The 22,835-nt window shown below is 43.2% G+C and overlaps 1 protein-coding gene across 7 annotated transcripts; it reads left to right on the top strand.

Annotated features, from left to right (window-relative positions):
* Nucleotides 1-2,092: 2,092 nt before the first annotated feature.
* Fopnl (FGFR1OP N-terminal like) lies at nt 2,093-19,804 on the top strand. 7 transcript variants are annotated; one of them, XM_029470701.1, is made up of 6 exons: nt 2,093-2,188; nt 5,445-5,642; nt 8,123-8,207; nt 14,461-14,598; nt 16,089-16,156; nt 18,838-19,804. In XM_029470701.1, exons 1-6 carry the CDS (start codon nt 2,161-2,163, stop codon nt 18,915-18,917), a joined length of 597 nt encoding a protein of 198 aa, XP_029326561.1. In that variant the 5' UTR covers nt 2,093-2,160; the 3' UTR covers nt 18,918-19,804. The 7 variants fall into 7 exon arrangements, 6 of the variants coding, with proteins under 6 accessions (XP_029326561.1, XP_021040537.1, XP_021040539.1 ...); XM_021184878.2 differs by lacking the exon at nt 16,089-16,156 and having other exon boundaries at nt 14,461-14,594; XM_021184880.2 differs by lacking the exon at nt 16,089-16,156 and having other exon boundaries at nt 18,838-18,923.
* Nucleotides 19,805-22,835: the final 3,031 nt, after the last annotated feature.

Below are 22,835 nucleotides of genomic sequence, written 5' to 3'. Positions count from 1 at the left end.
GAACTCTGGACCTTCAGAAGAGCAGTCAGTGCTCTTAACCACTGAGTCATCTCGCCAGCCTGAAAGGTGGTCTTCTAAGCAGCCTCAGCACAGCCTCCCCATCTTTGGGAAGCTCCATGGTAAGGGAATCCTACATGACTGACCCAAGCTCCAACTGACCCCAAGAGGGACCAGGCACAGAGAACTCTTGTCTCTAAAAAGTTGATATAACCTTGGCATTATGAGTGGGCCAGTGTCATGTATATCTACTTGGAAACTTTCTTTTAATTTGTGCCTTTCCCCATTCTCGACCCTACTCACTCCCAAGATAGAGGCGGAGCCCACTCTGACCCCAGAAGGTTAAGGAAGAAATGAGGTTAAGAAGGTTAAGGGAAAATTTGAGATGACGGCTCTGTATCTATTTTTGGTGAGCATGGTGAGAATACTAAATCACATTCTGCTTTGCCTCTGGAATTCCTCATCAGTATATTCAATAGTGCTGTTCACCTGTAGAATTGGTTAATCCTTCTAATTTCCTGAGCTACTGACCAAGTATTCAGGCACCATGATTTCACAAAATAGGAAAGCCTAACTGAGCAAGACCATTCTAAGGTTACAGAACAGGTTTCTAAGGTTACTCGGGTCTTCAAATTTATGCAGCAAGAACTTTATTCACTGAGCCATTCCTCTAAATGGATTTCAAACTTTAAAACTGCTACCCACTTTAAGAAATATCTCAGGAGCCTGATATGGTGATGTACTCCTGTCATTTCAGCACTTGGGAGGCTAAAGAAAGGAGGGCTAATTCAAAGCCACCCTGTGCACTTCAGAAAAAAACAAAACAAAGCTAATCTTAGGAAGAACATACATCTATCTTTTTTTTTTAAAGATTTATTTATTTATTTATTTATTTATTTATTTATTACATGTAAGTACACTGTAGCTGTCTTCAGACACTCCAGAAGAGGGAGTCAGATCTCGTTACAGGTGGTTGTGAGCCACCATGTGGTTGCTGGGATTTGAACTTTGGACCTTCGGAAAAGCAGTCAGGTGCTCTTACCCATTGAGCATCTCACCAGCCCACATCTATCTTCCTGAGGCAAATTTAAAAACAAAAACAAGTTGTGACAGTATAGGGGCATTCATCACCTTGAGAATGAGGCAGGTAGAGTGTTTGTTGTTAGTTCAATGTCAGCCTGAGCTATAGAGTGAATGCCCAGACAGCGTGGACTACATGATGAGACAAAAACAAACAAACACCCAATGATTTCTTTTAAAGTCTATATTTTCTATTTCTTACAGTTCACTTCCTCGAAAATATGCTCACTAGCATCCATTCTTAGACTTCCACTATTGGGCTGTCCAGAATTTTAAGGGTCCAGTGTCTTAGACTCCCTGGAGAGCCAACTGCCATTATACTGCCTCACATCATTTTGAATGTATTATTCCTATGTTTGTTCTTCTTAATCTTTTATCAGCTGTTTCCACAAATAACTCAAGGATTCCAAATGTACTCGGTGTTAACGCTAGTGTAGAGAGCAAGCTTTGAAGAGACGCTGGCCTGGGTTTAGGTCATCACCTGCTCCACCATTTGCTGGTGATCTTCCTTCAGAACACTCAATTTCCTCCTCTGTAAAACGGGCATCATTGACCTGAGGCGTGTAAAGACTTCCTAGTGTTCACCTTCGAGTGGGTGCCGTGTAAGATGATTTTTAAGGTGGCACTTCTCAGACTAACAGCATCCATCCACAGCATTCTGGAAGTTGACAGAAAAACCAACTCTTGGTCCTCTCCTCAGAAAGACCCAAGGGCGGGTCAGAGCAGTCTGTTCTAACCAGTCTTCCAGGTAATTCTGACGCTGGGTTGAGTCTGGGACTCGGACTGAACACGAAGCCTGCCAAGCTGAGGGGAGGGGAGGTGAACAATCAGCACCTTGACCTCTAGGACTTGGGCGGCGACAAAAGGCAAAGCAGTGGGGTATAAATTTGGCTCTGGCTCCAAGCTTTTCTGCAGTGTAACCCGCCTCACACGGTCGCTGATTGGAGGAGTCTCATGTGGCGGCTCGCCAATCACCGGAGCGCAGGCACAGACGCGGTCTAGCAGAGCCATACTCCTATTGGTTGGAGGCCGCGCCGAGAACTGTGCGTACTGGAGAGGCGTGGCACCAGCAGCCGTTGAAAGATGGCGACTGTTACGGAGCTGAAAGCTGGTGAGTGCATTGAGGGCATGCTCGGTTGCGGGAAGTGTCGAACCTTCCGTATATGATAGGGATGGGACAGAAGGAGAGCGCGCGGGACACTGGCTCATCTTTTTCCAGGGTCGTTCTAGGGTGGCAGGGCCCACCAGGGACGGCCTTTGCGCATGCGCTGTTAGGGCCAGCCTTTGCGCTGGAGGAAGGGCCTGGTATCTGTTGTCTCCTCTTAGAACCCTACTGAGCAGACAGCGCCCAAAGGCCTGCGTTCCGAGCTGACCACCACAATACCACAGCCACGATTTGGTGACAGACACACTTCTCAATGATTTGCATGGCTAGCTCATCCGGACGACAACGTATGGCTAGGTCCTCCTTGTCCTTTGGGAGAAATCTGAGACAGAGTTGTCCATCCTGGCGGCTCTTCAGGATTTTTCGGAAGAGGTTTTCCAAAATGGTTGGTTGTGTGCAGGGTGCATGCAGGTTCCATCCCCAGGACTACAAAAACAAGAAGTAGACATCAATAACACGTGTATACTGTTAACTCTGAATAGTAATTAGAGTTAACCTTTGAGTTGTAATTGGAGTTAAGGTTCAGTATGTGATTCTATCAGACCCTTAACAACTCATCCAACTTGATTCTGTGTAGCAACGCTATGTCCATTTCATACATGAGAGTTGGAATATTTCATCCACGATGATTTATATAGAAATAGACTCGTGTGGAAACCCCATAAGGTGCACTGGGTCTTAATCATGCCATTCTGCTTCCCGTAGAATAAACCTAGTTCTGAGTATCAAGGAATTCAGAGACTAAGCCAACGGTAATGGAAATCTGGAGAGAACCAAATGGAATAGTTTGGAGACTGAGATGTAGTAACTATTGACTGCATATGTATTGGGGACACTGCTGGTGAGCATTCCAAAAGCAGACAGACCTCGGTCCCCAGGAGGGACTTCACCTGCGTCAGTGAGCTGTTCTGGGGATGGGAGTATACATAGCACATGCATATTGCATAAACTTTTCATAGGACTTCAAGATAAAGTCTATGGAAAATACGTTGGGTTAAGACCAATTCCTGAAGGCGTTTTTATACTAATAGCATTGTAAGCATAAGGCTACAAGTAGTAAAATGATAAACGAGCCCAGAGGTTATCCCTACAAATTGAGGGGGCCTCCTTATATATGTGTTTCTGCGTTCTCTGGTTCTTGGTGTGCTTTGTGTCCGAGAGAAAAGTAACAAAAACTTGTTCCTAATCAGTGATCTTACGTTTTATGGGCTTTTACTGGTCTAAAAGACTCTTCCATTTCACCTAGCACTTTCTCTGGGAAGTAGAGTTCATTACCTCGGAGAAGGCAGCTGAGGCTTGGCTTAGGAATCTGCCACCAAGTATGAAGGACATGCTACATTTCCCAAATCCAGCTCATCACTTTGCGTTTTCTGCAACGTTTGTACTGTGTGTACTTCAGGGTAACTGGGACAGGATGCTTGCCAGTAGAAAAGACTCTTTCCCTCAATTTCCAAAGATGGAACTAGAGAACAGGGATTGGGTTATGATCTTAAGTAAGATAAAGCTGTCCTTTTATGGACCTGTTTCAGAGTATAATTGGTTGACAACTAGTACACCTGTAGAAAGGTTGAAGGAGTGCTTTAGAAATAAAGGAGAAGAAAAGTGAAAAGTCTAAGAGTGTCTATCCTTGATCACGTGCCAAGGACTGTTGTTAGTTACTAAAGATCAGAAACTCTGCTATATGTACCTAAATGTTTCCGAACTGCTTTATGGGTTTTAATTATTATGGCATATTAATGCCTTTGCCATCGGCAGAGCAAAGTGCACTATTAACCTACAGTTTTCATCAATAATGTAAGGTACTATATTATAAATATTTAGTAAGTTCTTAACTGTATTCTAGGCATTATGTTGATTTTCTAAAATTGCTGTTTAGTCACAAAAGATTATTTGAGAAAGGAAGGTTCCATATTACTGTTAAGGGATGATGACAGCTCAACCCTAGCCCATCTTCTATACTAAGTCTGTATATTTATCTCAACTTTTGATGTTTGTCACAGTGTACCTTTTCAAGACATAAGGTTACATTTGACATGCATACTCCTGACTCCGTAAGTTAGCGGTGGTATAGTCCCTTATTAGAGTCTCATTACATTTCTTTTTTTTTTTTAAGATTTATTTTTGTGTTTCTCTTTCTTTCTCTTTCTCTCTCTCTCTTTTTCCCTCTCTCTCTCCCTCACTCCCTCCCTCTCTCCCTCTCTCCGTCTCCCCCTCTCAGCTGTTGTGTTGCGCGCATGTGTGTGTGTGTGTGTGTGTGTGTGCATGTGTACAAGAGGAGGTCAGAAGAGGGCCTGGAGTTCCCCTGAAGTTACAGATGGTTATGAGCTGCCCACGTAGGTACCAGGAAGCAAACTGAGGTCCTTTGCAAGAACAGTACACATTCCTTACTAAGTCATCTCTTCAGCCCCTTATGTTACATTTCTAACCAGGCTGGGCATTTCAAAATCCTACTGTTGGGCTAGTAATGTAGCTTACTTGTCATATGTGAGGTCCTGGGTTCAATCCCCAGCAACACAGGCATTGGGAGTGGTAATGAACACCTATAATCCCATCACAGCCTACTTGTGAGATAGAAGAAGGAGAATCAGAAGTTCAGGGTCATGTTCAGCCTAATAAGAAGTTATCCGTGGGATACAGCCTAGGTACGAAGTCCAGGCTGATCAGACTTCCCAGCCTCCCAAGTACTAGGGTTATAGGAATGTGCTACCATTCAGCTAGGTAGAGTCAGCTGGATCTTTATGAGTTTGAGGCCAGCTTGGTATACATAGTAAGTTCCAGGACAGCCACAGCTACATAGACTCTGTCTCAAAAAACAAAACAAAACAACCCAACACTATGGATTCCAAACGTTGTTCTGCATTAATAGTAATGGTGACACATCCCTCTTTTGTGGAGGGCAGGTGGTTTTCTGTAACCATCCTGGGTTAAAGGACTGTCTGAACCCACGTGGGAGCTGTGGGTGTGAGCGAACTGTGCTCAACCTTTCTCCCACTCAACTATAGTCCCTAACCAAAGTGACAGCACTGATGAATTTGCACAAATACTGATTGGATCATTACTGATGTCATTGTTCCGCTTGTCTCTTTGAATCAAGAGCTATATTTGTGTCATTCTCCTTTTAAACATTATTCTTTAGCACGTACCTGAAATATCAACACTTACACTATAACAGAAGCATTTATATTTTATATTTATTTAACAGTTTTAAAGGACACCTTGGAAAAAAGGGGAGTGTTAGGACATTTAAAAGCAAGGATCCGTGCTGAAGTTTTCAATGCCCTGGATGATGATCGTGAACCCCGACCGTCTTTGTCTCATGAGAACCTTCTAATTAATGAATTAATTAGGGAGTATTTGGAATTCAATAAATATAAATACACAGCCTCTGTCCTCATAGCAGGTAAGTGGTTATTCAACACTGGAGAAAAGATCTCCTTTTTTTCCCTAATTCTTAGAAAGCATTTAGCCTGAATATGTAATTTCATTACTGTGTCAGGCAGTTGACTGAACACTTAATATCCATGAGCTCTTGTCATAGCATGAACAAGTTCTGTTAAGCTTTATGCTGTTGGTAAAAGAGCTAGGACCTTCTACTGCAGGTTCTCTGTAGTGGTAGGAGCGCTTTGACCCAAGAGCTCTCTGGATTCACAAATGAAAGAACGCACGCGCACATGCACACGCACATGCGCACACGCTTCAGTTACTTTTGATATGCCTTGACTAGCTCAATGGCTGGGCACTTCTAAACTTCCCCCACGACTAGCACATACGCCCCTCTGCTTATTCCTGAGTTAACATCTTTCTTTCTATTTATTTATTTATTTATTTTTGGTTTTTTGAGACAGGGTTTGTCTGTGTAGCCCTGGCTGTCTTGGAACTCACTCTGTAGACCAGGCTGGCCTTGACCTCAGAAATCTTCCTGCCTCTGTCTCCCAAGTGTTGGGATTAAAGGCGTGCGCCACCACTGCCCGGTGAGTCTATATTTCATCTCTGCTACCCTGTTGCCTTCTGGGGAGCTCACCCTATAGGGTCCTCATTCCTTCCCACCCGCATAGCTGCATGGTTTCCTCTTGCGGCGCTTGAGTCCGGTCCTCCTCCCTCCTAGTCCTGGTGATTCTCGCCTCCCCCTCGCCCGTCTCAGTCTCTTGCCGGAGCAGTCTAAAAGTCCTGCCCTGTCTCCCCACTCAGCCAATGGCTGTACAGCAATTCTTTATTATTGGTCGAAGCCGGCTGAGGACAGGGACCCCTCAGTCTAGAGGCTTTTTGGGAGCTCAAATAAGACAAAGTTCTGCATGTGATATAAGCATACATTCTCATAAAGGATAGTGATTCTGCCATGCTGAAGGATCTCTAAAGATGGTACCACTGTCTGTTTCCCTCAGTTTTTTATAGCTGGCTATAAACCTTTAACACTCCAGAGGAGAGCAAGAAAAAGGGGGGAAAAAATTGAAAATAGTGTCAGTTAGGTGTCTTGGAATCGAGTGTCCCTAGGATGAAATCATGACAGTGCTGTTTCATATGAACTGTTTTAGTGTTTTAGATTGCTATGCTTGCTCATGCCTATAGTCTGAGAAACTCAGGGGGCTAAAGCAGAAAGACACTGCTTCAAAATATAAAATAGCTGTAGCTCAGTGGTAGAACATTTATTTGCCAGAGCTCCCAGCACTTGGGAGGCAGAGGCAGACGGATCTCTTGAGTTCAAGGCCAGCCTGGTCTACAGAGTGAGTTGCAGGCTACACAGAGAAACCCTGTCTCGAAAAACCTTGCAAAATAAGCACTGGCAGTTCGGGCATGCTGACTTTGTACCTGTGGATAGGGAATGCTATGGCTGGGCCGCTCTAGCTGCTCTCATTATACTTAATGATTGCCATGAATCAGATCCGCAGAAACATTTACAGGAAAGTTATTTATGAATCTCATTTTATTTCGCCATATTGTCTGGAAAGTGAATGCTTCCCTTCAGGCAATAACCTACCAGTGCTTTCACCTGGCTCTAGCCTTTAGTCTTCTCCCCAGGAAGATGGTGGCTCATACACGTAGCACTCGGGAAACAAGGTCAGAAGACACCCTGAAGTTGAAGGCCTGACTAGGACACATAACTGAATTTGAAGCAAGTCTGGGCTAGACTGAGAGTCAGTCTAGAAATATAATAATTAATTTTAATCTTAGAACTACTCTCCATGAATGGAATATTGATTGATTGATTGAGACAAGGCTTCTTTGTGTAGCCATGGCTGTCCTGGAACTTTCTCTGTAGACCAGGCTAGCCTCGAACTCATAGAGATCCACATGCCTCTGCCTCCCAAGTGCTGGGCTTAGTCGTAGTCATGAGCCACTATGGCACAACTAAAAGAATTTCTTTTTAATTATAAGTGTTCTATCTGCATTTACACTTGCATTCCAGAAGAGGGCAACAGATCCCTCTGTAGATGGTCGTGAGCCATCATGTGGTTGCTGGGAATTGAACTTGGGACCTCTGGACAAACTGCCTTTTAACCTCTAAGTCATCTCACCAGCCCTAAATGTATATTTTTAAAATGAGTTATTTAGTATTACCATGTGTTTATAAACTATGGACAGCTCATAAAACATACTGAAGTCCAGCATTGTAATTTTAGATGCAGAAACAATATTACCAAATCACAAATTAAGGATATAAAAACTAAGTATGTGTTAAGGTGTAATTAAGCTCCACATTTAATTGTTTGGGTATATGTTAACATCATAAACTCATGTGTATGTTAGATCTGTCTTGAATGTGCTGTCAGCATTCTTCAAAAATCTGAGAAATGTATCTACCTGGGAGGTATGGTTATTATCAAAATTGAATTTGCCTTTTAGATTAATAGACTCAGTGTTTTCCTGAATTTTTCCCTCCAGAATCTGGTCAACCTGTAGTTCCATTGGACAGACAGTTTCTCATCCGCGAACTAAATGCCTTTGAAGAATCAAAGGATAACTCAATGTAAGAAGTTTTTAAAAAGAGGTTTGCACATGTTATAATCAGATCCTGATGACATAGTGCTGGCTATGATTTATTTTAATCCAACAGGAACTTAGTTAGGTTTATTGTATGTTACACATTTTACAATATCTAAGAAGTGTAGACCAAACATCTGAGGTCTCTGCTGCAGCTGAGCTCACTGTGGCCTCTGAGGACTGACTACTTAGCCAACCTGCTTCCCTGCATCCCTCCCTTTCTTCCCCTCCCTCCCCACCCCTTCCTTCCTTTGGGGACTTCCTCCCCCCATCAGTTTCTTTCAGTGGTGGTAATTGACCCAGGGCCTTGCGTATGTGCAGCAAGCCCTTTACCCTGAGCAGTGACCCTGGCCGAGCCCTCTACTTCTTTCTTTTTTTAAGCTTCTTTTCTTTTCTTTTCTTTCTTTCTTTCTTTCTTCCTTTTTTTTTTTTTTAATAGTCCCAGCTGTCTTGGAACTCTAGCTCTGTTCTAGCTCAGCCTTGAAATCACAGATGTCCATTTGACTCTACCTCCAGAGTGCTGGGATTAAAGGTATACACCACCACCAACTGGCTTTTTCAAACTTAAAAAAAAATTATGTATATAGGTGTTTTGTCTGCATGCATGTCTGTACACCACATACGTGTCTGATTCCCTCAGAGGCCTTGGAGCTGGAGTTATAGGTGATTGTGAGGCACCACGTGGGTGCTGGGCATTGAAGCTGGACCTCTAGAACAGCGAGTGCTCTTAACGGCTCTGAGACATTGCTGCAGCTCCTCCCCCTTCTTTCTAAGAATGACTCTTCTTGGCCTCTTGATCTTTTTTTCTTCTTTGTAAAGCTTTGTTCTTCGAGTTGTTTCTTCTTCATATTTAACTCTTCTTCCTTCCCTCCTTCACTTCAATGTAGGAACTAGCTCAGAACAGAGGAAAGGGGCCCTCCAGTCAGCTTCCTCTTACCCCACCTCTGCTTTATAGTTTATCATTGCCAGACCTGTTGTGTCTGCCCTCTGCTTTCACGTTACCATCCCCTTCTCTTCTGCTGTCTGCATCAGAAATTGTTCCTTCTCCTCCTCTACATGAGTCATTTCTTAGTTCCTTCCCTGGGTTTAATGCCTCTTATATTTTTCCAGAGTCCCTAACTGGTTAATTGGTTAGCTTGTACCTAGTGCCAGAGTGCACAGCTCAGAGAAACCTTTCCTTGCTGAAAACTTCTTTGAAGACTTACGTTTTCCTTCTAAAAGTTCATGGATTTTTTTCATTTGTTTTTGTGGTATAATTATATTTTAATATAAAGTTTTTTTTAAAAAAGATTTGTTTTTATTTATTTATTTATTTTATGTATATGAGTACACTGTAGCTGTACAGATGGTTGTGAACCTTCATGTGTTTGTTGGGAACTGAATTTCTAGGATCTCTGCTCACTCTGGCCAATCCTGCTGGCTCTGATTTGCTCAGGCCCAAAGATTTCTTTACTATTATACATAAGTACACAGAGCTGTCTTCTGACACACCAGAAGAGGGCATCAGACCTCATTACGGGTGGTTGTGAGCCACCATGTGGTAGCTGGGATTTGAACTCAGGACCTTCAGAAGAGCAGTCAGTGTTCTTACCCGCTGAACCATTTTGCCAGCCCTGAATTGTTTTTTAGTTTTTTTGTTTTTTGTTTTTTTAAAGATTTATTTATTTATTATATGTAAGTACACTGTAACTGTCTTCAGACACTCCAGAAGAGGGAATCAGATCTCATTATGAATGGTTGTGAGCCACCATGTGGTTGCTGGGAATTGAACTTAGGACCTTTGGAAGAGCAGTCAGTGCTCTTAACCTTTGAGCCATCTCTCCNCCCCCCCCCCAAACTGTTTTTTATATATGCCATTTAACTAAGTCTCCCTCAGTGCTGTCCTGTCCCTAGCATCAAGTATAGGTCTTGAGTTTTTGCAGCACGTTGTAATACTGACTTCTTTTTTCTCCACACAGCTTCCCATCCCATGTTTCTTGTGGTTCTTCACTGTCATAAGAGTTCCCCAGACTTACTTAGTCTTTCTTTCTTCATTGACTCCTTTAAATTTCAGTGGACACTCCATAGGGTCTGTCTTCCGTTTCCATTTCTTTTCACATACCACCCCCATACTCGAGCCTCTAGGGAGGTCTGTTTGGGGCAGATAGGCTCGGATCACTTTCCTGCTTGGGCCCATGTGTCTGTGGCATCTTAAATGCAATGTGTTCAGAATACCAGGGTGCTCTTCTTGCCGACTCAGGCTTTTCTTGTGGCTGCTCAGGCTTTAAAGGCAGAGCCACAGGCAGGTTAAAGACAGGTTTTCTTTGTCCTTCAGCAGCACTGTTGGCTCTGCCTCTGCTTATCTCTCAGTCTCAGTGCCCGGTGCCACACTGTTGACACTATTAGGAGCCACCTGGCTAGTTTTTCTCCAGCCACTCCCTTTCCAAACTCTTTTTATCCTGCCCTCTATCTTTCTAAGGCAGCTACTGTATTGTTTAAAAACATGCAATACATTTCCACGGTGTATGTGAGCAAGTCAGATCCTTAGTGCTGCTGCAGCTTCAGTGGCTGGACACGCCTCTTAGTGGCACACAGTTAATTGCAGCTTCATGGTTCTTGACCTTTGCACCAAATGTTCCCTCTCCTCTTCAACTTCTGTGGGTTCACCTTTTGTCTTCTTGGCCATGTTTAGATGTTCCCACAGGAGTTGGGAGGGAGAAAGCCATCCACAGGCTCTTGGCTATGAGCAGTTTGTGCTCACTGCATTGAATTTCAGCTTCCAGGAAAACTGATTATCCGCATAAAATCCAGGTGACCTAGAGAAGAAGAAAAGGAAGCATTTCTTAGTTCCATAGTTTCATGTTTTCCTCTTTGTCTTTGTGCTGACATGACAAGGCTACAGCAGATTTTAACAGCAAGCTAAGCAGACAGACTACAAGGGAGCATAATAGCTATTATGCTGCATTTTAAATAAATAAAATTATTCAAATAAGTGCTGAGTGCACCAGTTGAGTGTTACTGTAGCACTGTATATTTCTCTGCTTCTTACTGCACTTTGTCATTGATTTGCAGTGGGCGTCCAGATGTTGTCCAGCTCTGGGCTGGGCAGCTGAGGAGCTCTGTCTGAAGGAAAAGCTTTGAAGCACTAGGTGTGAGAGAGTACAGTGAGCTGTTTGCCTACACTTATTTTGCCTATGTATTAACATAGCGTTTGACTTATGTATTAACATGGCATGAACCTTAGATAGGGAACAGTGGCCTAAGTGAGGAGAAATCACTTTTGAGGGGTCATAATGCAAGTATTGGTGTTTTGCTGCAAGCCATGTAGGAGATATAGAAAAGTGTACTATTGTCCCCAGCTGCTGCCCACTGATAGCTGTCACTGCCCAGAGGTGACACGGTGAGCATTTCCCCTTGTATCTATCATTCAGACACAGCACACGAAGCACAGCTGTGTGCTTTTCCTTCCACGTATGAAGGAATCGTATTGTGTATATACATCTCTTTTTCAAACACTTTAGTTCCTCTTATTTGAGGGTCACTGTATTTTGTCTCAGAGTTTTTTTTTTTTATCTACACAAAATGAGAGAGTGTCTATTGAAGGCTGTCTCTGCTTCCTTTCCTTCCTTCCCATGCAGACCACATCTTCCCCTTTAATGGCGTTCTTGTGTTATGGATTTCCAGCATTTTACTATTTTGCCAAAACTTATCTGATACTTGCTACAATGTGGGGCACTGCTGTAGACACTGGAGATGTGGCAGCACAGTTTTCTACAGTGTCCCCAGAGAGTGACTGGGGAGTGCATAGTCTATGAGATGCTCACAAACCGCCATTGAACTACATTCCCTCCTGGTCATTTATGATCTGCATAAATGGTGCATGTACACGGAGAAATCCTGCCACACGAAGAGCCTTTGCCATCTAACTTGGGGTATCCATATTTGGTGAAAAAAATCTTTAAGGGGGCTGTTATCCCCCTTTTACAGAGCTAGTGGTCATGGGTATAATAATCACTACATTTGAATGTTAAGCAAAACAGTGGGTAATGGTGTAAACATTTGGACAGTTTTTGAAATGTGTGGAGATTCTAAGAGTAGCCGTCTTAGTCAGTGTTCTGTTGCTGTGAACAGACGCCATGACCACAGCAGCTCTTATAAAGGAAAACGTGGAATTGGGGCTTGCTTACAGTTTCAGAGGTTTAGTTCATTCTCTTCTTGGTGGGAAGCATGGCACCGCACAGGCAAGCATAGTATTGGAGAAGTAGCTGAGAGATCTCCACCTGGAACTCTAGGCAGGAGAGAGAGAGGACACTGATACTAGCTTCTGAAACCCCAACTTCTCCCAACAAGGCCACACCACACCTCTTAAATCCCTCTCAAGTAGCACCACTCCCTGATTCAAATATATGAGCCTCAGAAGGCCATTTTTATTCAGACTACCACAGTAGCTAAGCAGGTATAGGGCCATCCAAGTAGAAGTTAGTTTGCATTTGACAGGTGTGGAGCAAGTAGCTGTTAGATTTTTTTTTTTTCCTGGCTCTTTGATAGCCTCTGAAACAGTTGCTGCGGATGGACAAGTTAAAAGGGGAAACTGATGACCAGCTTTATTTCCAGAAAGTGAGGGAGCTTCTTCAGGAACGTGTGTTGGGGGAGTGTGTGCTGGAGGTCAACCTTGGGGCTTTGCGCATGCGAGGTGAGTGCTTGTCACTGAGCAACACCTAAAAAATTTTTTTTTAAAAAGTGGCCTTTTAAAACTTATTTTTGGAAATAAACTTTACTGTCGAATTGTATGTTAAATGTGCTAATTACCAGGTAAAGCAGTTTAAGATCTCTGACTGTTTGCCTACACTTATTTTGCCTATGTATTAACATAGCGTTTGACTTATGTATTAACATGGCATGAACCTTAGATAGGGAACAGTGGCCTAAGTGAGGAGAACATCTAGAAGATGTTTCTAAATCTGAAGCAGATTCTACGCTAGGTCAGAAGTAAAGCTTTTAGCAGTCTCAAGCAAGCTGAGTGGAAGGAGCAGAGGCGTGGGGTCTGTCCCACTGAGAGCCTGTAGTGCCTTCCTCGTCCTGGAGGAGCTGCTGTAACATCCATGTGCTCCGGATATCTTTCTGGAAGTTCTACTGAAGCCATGAGATCTGCTTCAGACTTCCTTCGTTCCTCATATATGTGCCTGTGTGGGGGACTGCTTGAATGTCCAAAGGCTGTGCTTCCCCACCCTCAGAGAGTGATCCAAGAAAGCAAGTAATTGCCCCTTGCCACCTTGTCCCATAGGTAGAAGTGAGTGAGGCTCAATCAAGCATAAGATGTTTAGACCCTGTTCTTGATAGAAGTGTCATACTTTGAACCATTATATCAGCTGGGCAGGAGATGGATATCTCAAAAGGAAATGCATTTACTTGTATTTCCTGGGGTGAGATTGGAAGAAGCGAAGAGAGAACACTTCTGTGCTGTCAGTAGAGCAGCCTTCAGTGTCAGGGGACCAACTAACAGGACTTTTGGTGACATATTTTAAGAAATGGCATATAGGAGTTGGTTATGAGTATAAATGTTGTTTACTCCTGAGAAACTCTGGCACATTTTTGAATTCTGGTTTTCTCAGTCATAAATGGTGGTAGTAGAGTGAGGGGCAAGAGGAAACTACAAAGCAGCCTTGCAGATATTAGTTATTACCCGGCTCTCCTGTTAAGTCATATGCCATTTTCTATGTGCAAGGTCCATAGCTAGAGACTTGACATTGTCAACAGGATACCAACCATGTAACCTAGGGATTGCTAACACCCTTTATGGAAGAGAAACATCTGTGAGCTTTAAGAAACAGATCTTCAAGGTCTGCAGCTGGCTGTCAGCCAACAAGATATGAAGACAGACCACATGGTTTTTTAGCATAACCTTGACAGGACAGTGGATGTGTAACCAGTTTTAGGTTCTAGGAACATCTTAGGCTGGTCTTGGAGTTAACAAGCTGAATTCCAGTAGATTAATTGGAATTTTGTTTTAGTTTAGATGATCTTAATTGTGGCAGTGTGTTTTCCGAGGGTTTAAAAAAATCTCCTCAAGGTAATTGGTACTTTTAAATTGAGTGAACATTTGCCACTTAGGTCATCTCTTTTTTTTTTTTTTTTTTTTTTTTTTTTTTAGTTTATTGAGTTAGATGGCCGTTTCTGTTTTACCTTTAAAGTGATTGTCTTAAGCTTTTCCTACTCCTGGGAAGTAAATTGATTTTGGTTTTGTCTTCTTCCTGAAATAGTCCTCTATTGTATGGAATTTTAGCCCATTTCTTGCGTGGTCCTCCAGATGGAGCCCAGAATGTGCTTCTGACTGAGTCAACCCTGCACCCGGCAAGCAAGCATGTCAGCTGGAAGCCCAGCAGAAGACCCGACGGTAGGTGCGTCCGCTACTCATCCTTCAGCTTCATTGGGTTTGTTCTCTGGAGCTGCTCTGGTCATCATCAGCCTGTACTACTGTACCTCCAGAAAGCCAGCGCTTTGGGGAGAGAGATCTTGACTGGGCAAAGCGCTTAGATACAATTTCAAAGCAAGGTCTTGAAAGAAACCTGACTTTCACATCAGCATGGTCTTTGGAACAGCCTGGCTCAGCGCATTGTATAGTTTCTTTGAAATCAAGAAGTTGCCCCACCCTGACCCCCTTCCCCATCTTTCCCAGACTGAAAAATACAAGATTACTACTGTGCAGAGAAGCCATGTCTAAGTTCCCGTTACATTTTCAGGACACTTGCTATGGTAGATGACAGCTAACTACAGATAACAGATTTTAGACTCTGACTCTCATTCAGTTTGGCCTTGAGCTTGCCATCAATCAGTCTTCTTTCCTCAATTTGAGTGCCAGGATTAGATGTGTGAACAGCCATGCCCTGCTCAGAATGCTCCCCTTTAAAATGAGCTTTCAGAGCGAAGCATGGTGACTCAGACTTGTAATCCAGGCAGGGAAGACTGAGGCCAGCCTGGGGTGCATACATAGTGAGATCGTCTCCAAGGTAACACAAAGCTGAGTAAGTAAGTAAATAAATAAGGTAGAAATGATAAAGTGAAACGAGCTTATGGTTGATTTAGCGGCAGGTCCTGAGTTTGCTTGTGTGAGCTGCGTGTTTCCCATGCAGCAGAGTTGGTGCTCTTTCTCAGAAGGGTGTTTACAAGTGGGGCTCAGGCAGCTGATACGGATTTGAAGTAAATTCTTAAGAAATGCGGAGGATGCTAATTGCTCTGCTACAACCAATGCTGCTGCCCTTTCTGAGTGACTTGCTGCTTCTTAAGTTCTGAAAGCAACATACTTGTGAGTCAGGATAAGCCCTCAAGATATTTGTGACTTAACTAGTTTTATTCTCTGTTTGTTGTGATGCTGAGCTGACTGTGTTATGTTAGACTAACTTTCTACTAACTTTTACTAACTTTCTAGAGAGCCAAGACTGGGAGAATAGCGACTCAGTGCAGGCTAAAGTTTAACACAAGGCCACTGTTCAGACACACCAGAGCATGAGAGTAGGGGCTTTCCAAGTTCATGCCAGAAATCACTAAGGCTCTGACACTAGTGTAGAATACTAACCCACTAACCATGCTAATGCCTCTTGAAAGTCTCAAGGACTGTACAGTTGCCTTTGACCTTCTCTGCCCTGCCCATCTTGACTCCTCATACCCCCTCTCTTCCATGGAAGACACTCATGTTGGCCCTTTACGAGTCATTTGGGACTAATTCTGTGTGTTCAAGGATCCAAATGTATCTTACCAGGCAGTGTGCTTATGGATCAGTGGGTCTGCGCCTCTATAGTGTGGTATTATTGCTACAGCTGTTTTTTACTGATGAGCTAAGGCTAAGGTTTCAGTTTTACAACTGTGTAAGGTTGTATCTCTGTCTGTATAGAATGATATCTCTCCTGTGGTGGTACCTGAAGCAGAATTGCTGGTTCACAGACAGCACGTCGTATTTAAGTATGTAGTTCATATTATTTAGTTCCCTAGAAAGGCTTTGGTAGTTTGCACACTTAGGAGGAATGCATGACAGTCCTCAGTTCTGTCCCTGGTGGATGGTGATGACCCATTAATGCTCGTTAACACAGCAACCACAAGACTCTAATTTAGTATTATGAAGAAAAATAATGTTTTGGGATCTAACCTTTGTAATATGTTAGAATCTCTTTAATATTAGTGTTAATGGCAGTAGAATGTTGAAAATGAGAAAACTGGTCATAAACCAGGGTCAGTTCTTATAAGGTGAAAGTTTTAAACTATCTCTCATAACCTTCCACTGCAGGGAGGGAGGAAGAAGAGGGGGGAAGGAGGAGGGAGGTAAGCTGGGAAGAGAGTCACCCGGAGATGCTTAGTGCTGCAAGCAGAGAGAGGCCGGTCAGTGCAGTGGGTTTGGGTACTTCCTCTGCAGAAAGCTCCAGGGAAAGCTCAGGAATGAGGGTGGCCGCAGAGCTCCAGGGACAGTGATGTTCCAGCTCTTTTCTCTCTCTCTTTGTTTTGTTTGTTTGAGACAGAGGTTCTCTATCGTCCTGGCTGGCCTGGAACTAGCTCTGTAGACCCAGGTAGCCTTGAACTGAGAGATCCACCTGGCTCTGCCTCCTGAGTACTGGGATTAAAGGCTTGGATCACTATGCCTAACTTACAAGTTATTTTCTTGATCATCAATTTTTTTTCTTGACACACAGTGACCTCTCCGTAATGCCTTGAGAATAGCCTCAGCCATAAGATATCATTTGTAACCCGGTCGCTCTCTGAGTCCACCTACTGCAGCAGCCGCATGACTCCTGCTTGACAGCTCATCTAGTTTTAGTGGAAGATGCTGGAAGAGGTTCCACAGGCACCCACCTTTAGCAGGATGGACTGCCACTAAGTCCTGCGCGGAGTGGATGTGATCTTTGAGGCAGGGTGGATTTTGTTCCAAGTAAAAGTTAAGGCTTTTATGATGGGTGTGCAACAGAAGGGAGGAACCTACGTCTAAAAGTTGTCCTTTGATCTCTGTGTGCACCTGCTGTGGCCTTTGTGTACACACTCACATGTATGTATGCACACACACACACAGACACACAGAAAAATAAATTTAATTTTAAAAGCCCTTCATTTTAAATTTTATGCTTGAGCTTTGTTTAGATACAGGGTCTTCTCATGTATCCTAGGCTGCTCTCACTGGTAGCAATCCTCGTGCCTCCATTTCTTTAGCTGGGATCATAGGCATATGACTGGGACTTTTTGTTTGTTTGTTTGTTTTTTGAGACAGGGTTTCTCTGTGTAGCCATGGCTGTACTGGAACTCACTCTGTAGACCAAGTTGGCCTCAAACTCAAAAATCCACCTGCCTCTGCCTCCCAAGTGCTGGGATCAAAGGTGTGCGCCACCACTGCCTGGCTCGGACTTTTTTTTTTTTAAACAAAGTTTTATGTTTGTGTGGTGGTGGTGGTGGGTGGTATTTACCTGCATGTATGTCTGTGTACCATGTGCATGCCTGGTGTCTAAGGAAGCCAGAAGATGGCATCAGATTTCCAGAAACTAGACTTATAGACCATATGAGCTGCCATGTGTTCGGTGGGAACTGAACGTGGGTTCTCTAACTGCAAGTTCTGTGAACCACTGGACTATCCCTCCAGCGTGGCACGTGTACCTGTAACCGTGGCACGTGTACCTGTAACCGCAGCATTGGTGGAGCAGAGACAGGCAGATCTCAGTGTGGATCAGGATGGCATTTATTATTCTACCTCAGCCTCCCAAGTGATGGTCTTAAAGGTGTATCTCCCCATGCCCAGCCTATCTTTGGATTTTATTTTATTTAGTCATCACTTTTATTACACTTATATGTATTTGTGCATGCATGGACCATAGTGCATATATGGGGGTAAGGGGCAACTTGTAGGAGTCAGTTCTGTCCTTCCATGTAAGTTTTAAAGATCAAAGTTGGAGTCAGACTTTGTGGCAGCATCTTTACTCCCTGAGCCATCTTGCAGGCTTTAAAAGTACTTTCTACCATTTCCTGGATAGTGTTACAGTAGATAGAAAACAACCCACCTTTTTTGTGTTCCACAGGAGGGCTCAGCTAACAGGCAATCATAGTGGTTTTGTTGGTTCTACAATGCTGATTGCACACTTGTCCTTTCTCCTGAGTCCATTCCTTATATCTGAGATAGTGGCTCACAGGGCTCCATGCTGCACTTCACTCCGAGGGGAAAAAAAGAAAAAAAGAAAAGCTGAGTCTGTGCTTGGAAGCCTGTGACATCAGCACTCAAGCTGAGGTAGAAGGCCAGCCTGGGCTAAATAGTGAGACCCTCTTGTTCCTCTACCCTCCAAATGAAGAAACACTTGAATTATTACAGTTAGTCTCTAATACTAAATATTTATGATTTCTTCAGTGATGTTTAAGACATGAGTAGAATTCACAAAGGTAGTTCAGCAGGTTTGCTGCCAAGCCTCATGACCTGAGTTCAATACTTGGGACACACGTGGTAGAAGGAAAGAACTGATTCCCTCAAGTTGTCCTCTGACTTCTACATGCATGGTAGTACAGTACATGTTGTAAGGAAAACTCAAAATGCTAACACACTGCCCTATAACATATGTGCTTGCTTGTCTGCCTGTTGGGATTTGCAGTGAATATTGACACCTGTGTGTTTTCTCTAGATGACCACGTGAGGAAGGACACAGGGCCAAGAACCACAACTGAAGAGCTTCCTGCTGCTGCACAAGCAGTCAGCAGATGATGCAATGCATACACCAGGCTCATCACCTCAGCTGTGTGTGGAGTAACCGACGTATTATTCCCAATGCCATCAATTAGACCACCACTGCTTGTAAATGTTTGAGTGTCTGCATTCAGCCACTCATGGTTTACTGCATTTGTGGAACGCTGATCTGTCATCTCGCTTGCTGGATGCCACTGGGGAAAATTTATTGTTTTCAGGATGTATTTTTAAAGTTCTCATTTGTGAAATCTGAAAGGGCTTTCTAGTACTTTCTATAGGTTTTTTTTTTTTTTTTTTTTTGGCCAGCTCTAAGGGCTGTTGCTATGTTGCTGGTAAAGCACTTCCCTTTCCTGTGCAAGGTCCTGGGTTCAATCCTAGCACTGAAGAAAGAAAACACAAGAACAGGTGTTTGTCCATGTGCTCTGCTCATTAAACTTTTTTCAGCTAGAAGTATATGGACCTATGGGGAAAGTCATTCATGTTTTGAAAAAATATCTAAAGGAATATTAAAACCAGAACTTAATTTATATGAAGTTTGATTTTTTTAAAAAATACCTGAATTATTGCCTGCCCTGGCTAGTTTTATATCAACTTGATACAAGCTAGAGTCATTTGGGAAGAGGGACTCTGAATTGAGAAAATCCCTCCATCAGATTGGCTTATGGGCAAACCTGTAGTACATATTTCTTGACTCATGATTGATGTGGGAGGGTCCAGCCCATTGTGGGTGGTGTCACCCCTGGGCAGGTGATCCTGGGTTCAGTAAGAAAGACTGAGCAAGCCCTGGGGAGCAAGCCACTAAGTAGCACTCCTCTGTGGCCTCTGCATTAACTTCTGCCCTGATTTCTCTCAGTGACAAACTGTGATGTTGAACTGTAAGCTGAAATAAACCTTCTTCTTCCCAAGTTGCTTATGGTCGGTCGGTCTGTCTGTCTGTCTTTCTTTCCTTCCTTCTCTCTTTCTCTCTCTCTCTCTTTCTTCTTTCTCTTTTCAAGACAGGGTTTCTCTGTGTAGCCTTGGTTGTCCTGGAACTCACTCTGTAGACCAGGCTGGCCTCGAACTCAGAAATCCACCTGCCTCCGCCTCCTGAGTGCTGGGATTAAAGGCATGCGTCACCACGCCCAGCGGTCATGGTCTTTGTAACTTCAATGAAAACTCGAAGACACCATCTAATGTTGATCTTTAAACTAGATAACAATACTCTTTCCCCAAGAACAGTTTAGCTCCTACTAGGGAATTTAATGAAAAGGTAAAGGGGGAAATAATTATTTTAACTCTGCTTTAAGTAAAACAGTTTATTAGATAAATAACGCAAAACTAAAAGTCTGTGCTGGACTCTGAGCATTCAGAACAGGTGTGCAGGTGTCTGGACTCAGCGTGCTCGTCACAGGGTGCCTGGGTTCAGAGTGCATCACTCAGCTTCTAGCACCGTGACTCATTCAGGCCACCAATGCCTAAAGCTGCACACATTCCCGTTTCCGTTTTAAGTCTGCACTGACTAGAGTTATAAATTCCATTGTGTTCTCTGTTCAGATATAAATACCAGCTTCTCCCGGAGGGCTTGGTTAATGTTCAGAAGTGTCAGCTATGGATGCTGTGCTATCTCAGGAATTGCAGCTATGTAGGGCCAGATGAAGGGAAAATATTGGTGTTTATAATTTTGGATATGGATGTGAAATCATTAAAGTGGAAGCTACACAGAAATGCAGCCTTATGCATTCCTTTTTAATTTTTTTTATTTTTTAAATTTTATTTATTATAAATAAGTACACTGTAGCTGTCTTCAGATGCACCAGAAGAGGGCATCAGATCTCATTACAGGTGGTTGTGAGCCACCATGTGGTTGCTGGGATTTGAACTCAGAACCTTCGGAAGAGCAGTTGGTGCTCTTACCCACCTTACCCACTGAGCCATCTCACCAGCCCTTTTTTTTTTTTTTAAAGATTTTTTATTATAAATAAGTACAGTGTAGCTGTCTTTAAACGCACCAGAAGAGGGCATCAGATCTCATTGCAGGTGGTTGTGAGCCACCACGTAGTTGCTGGGATTTGAACTCAGGTCCTTCGGAAGAGCAGTCAGAGCTCTTACCCACTGAACCATCTCTCCAGCCCAGCCTTATGCATTCCTGAGTCTTGATTCTAACCTGTCTATGCCTAGGCAATGTTTTACTCTCAATAATCATTTAATGCATGCATGCAATCAGCTCATCTCTGTGTAGATTGTCATGTCACTATCTTGTCATCCAGAGGGGGGATGACTGTAGCTGAAGCCCTGGGCACGTGGGGTCTTTGAAGGCAGGACTGGTGCATGTGTGCACTTGATATCCACCATTCTCACAGACTGCCACAACCTGGGGACCAGGTATATTTGAAGAAGAGGGGAAAACCATCTATTTTTAAACCATGTTACCATTTTTGTTTTTTTAATTATCCAAAGAAAGAGCCATTTTGTATTCTTAAAAGCTGAAGAAGTGCCAGGTCATGGTGAAGTATGCCTGTAATCCAGTAAAGTACCTGGGAGGCCCAGACAGGAAGATTGGAGATTGGTAGTTCTAAGCTAGCCCTGACTGTGTAGCCAGACCTTGTGTCCAAAGAAAAGAATCAAGGGGCTGGAGAGATCGCTCAGTGTTTCTCACTTTTGCTTCTTCAGAGGCTCTGATGGCCTCTTCTGAGCTCTGAGCATCTGCTCTCACATGTTCCTATGCATACACATAGCTAAACAGAAACCCTGAGGATCTCATAAACAACAACAAAGAGTTGAGACAGTCTACTGTGGCTGTCTATTCGTGCAGGATTTATAAACACTGTCAGCTGATTTACTTCCTACGGCTTCTTAAAAAGGTTTGTAAGCTGGGACATTTGGTTTCAAGACAACTTGTCACTATATAGACCAGATGGCCTAAAACTAGTAGTAGATCTCTGTGCCTCTGTCTTCAAGAGAGCTGTAATTATGCACCATACCTGGCTATGCTGAAAAAACTCCCAAGAAAGGAAAACACAGGTCCAGAAGATCCATTACTATCCTCACAAACAGTATTGGTATCTCACTGTCTGTTTCTTGAGGTTAGGGTGAATTATCTTCTAGAAATAACAAGGGAAGTTTATGGGAAAACTTGAATTCACACAAAACAGGATGGGAATAGGACCAGATGGCTGTAGGAGACTTGGTTATTCAAAACTTGGGGGAAAAAATGTCTATCAAGCCTAGGGCTGGCTTCTGGAGATCATAAGTTTAAGACTAGTGTATATGCTTATGTAGAATAAACAGATAGCTTTATTATTATGTGCAAGAACATGTTTGTATATGATTTGCATGCCTGGCTGATTATGTAAACCTGATTGTTCCTTTAGCAAAAAGCCAAGTGTCTGGAGGATTGATGGTTAAGAATGTGCCTTTAAAGGCATCTGGAACACTGCTTCTCAGACACTTAGCATTCTATGTTTGTGGCAACCACCATATGAGGACTGTGGTCTGCATGTAATACTTCAAATAAAAGTGAGACCAAACTTCTGAGGTGGCTCAGTCAGGGAAATGCTTTCCATGCAAACATGATCAAATCCCCAGATACCCGGGCACCTAAGAGACAGGGCACAGCTGTAGGATCCTACTGTCACAGAGCCGGGAAGGTGGCAGCAGGGTGATCCTTGGACATTGTTGGCCAATCTGTACAGTCATTTTAGTGAACTCTGGGTTCAGTGAGGGACCCTGTCTCAAAAAGTAAAATTCTAGTTTGGTAGCATATACTTTTGTTTCAGTACTCTGAAAGTAGACACAAGCAGATTTTGGAGTTTGAGGCCAGCCTGGTCTACATAGCAAATTGCAGACCTGTCAGGGCTACGTAGTGTTGTGTTGTCTCGAAAAGAAAAGAAAAGAAAAGAAAAGAAAAGAAAAGAAAAGAAAAGAAAAAAAAAGAAAAGAAAAGAAGAAAAGACAAGA

This window comes from Mus caroli, chromosome 16 (assembly GCF_900094665.2).
Source record: "Mus caroli chromosome 16, CAROLI_EIJ_v1.1, whole genome shotgun sequence".
NCBI lineage: Eukaryota > Metazoa > Chordata > Mammalia > Rodentia > Muridae > Mus > Mus caroli.
Note: the sequence above shows the minus strand (reverse complement) of the source record. Positions and strands in the feature narration are given on the sequence as shown.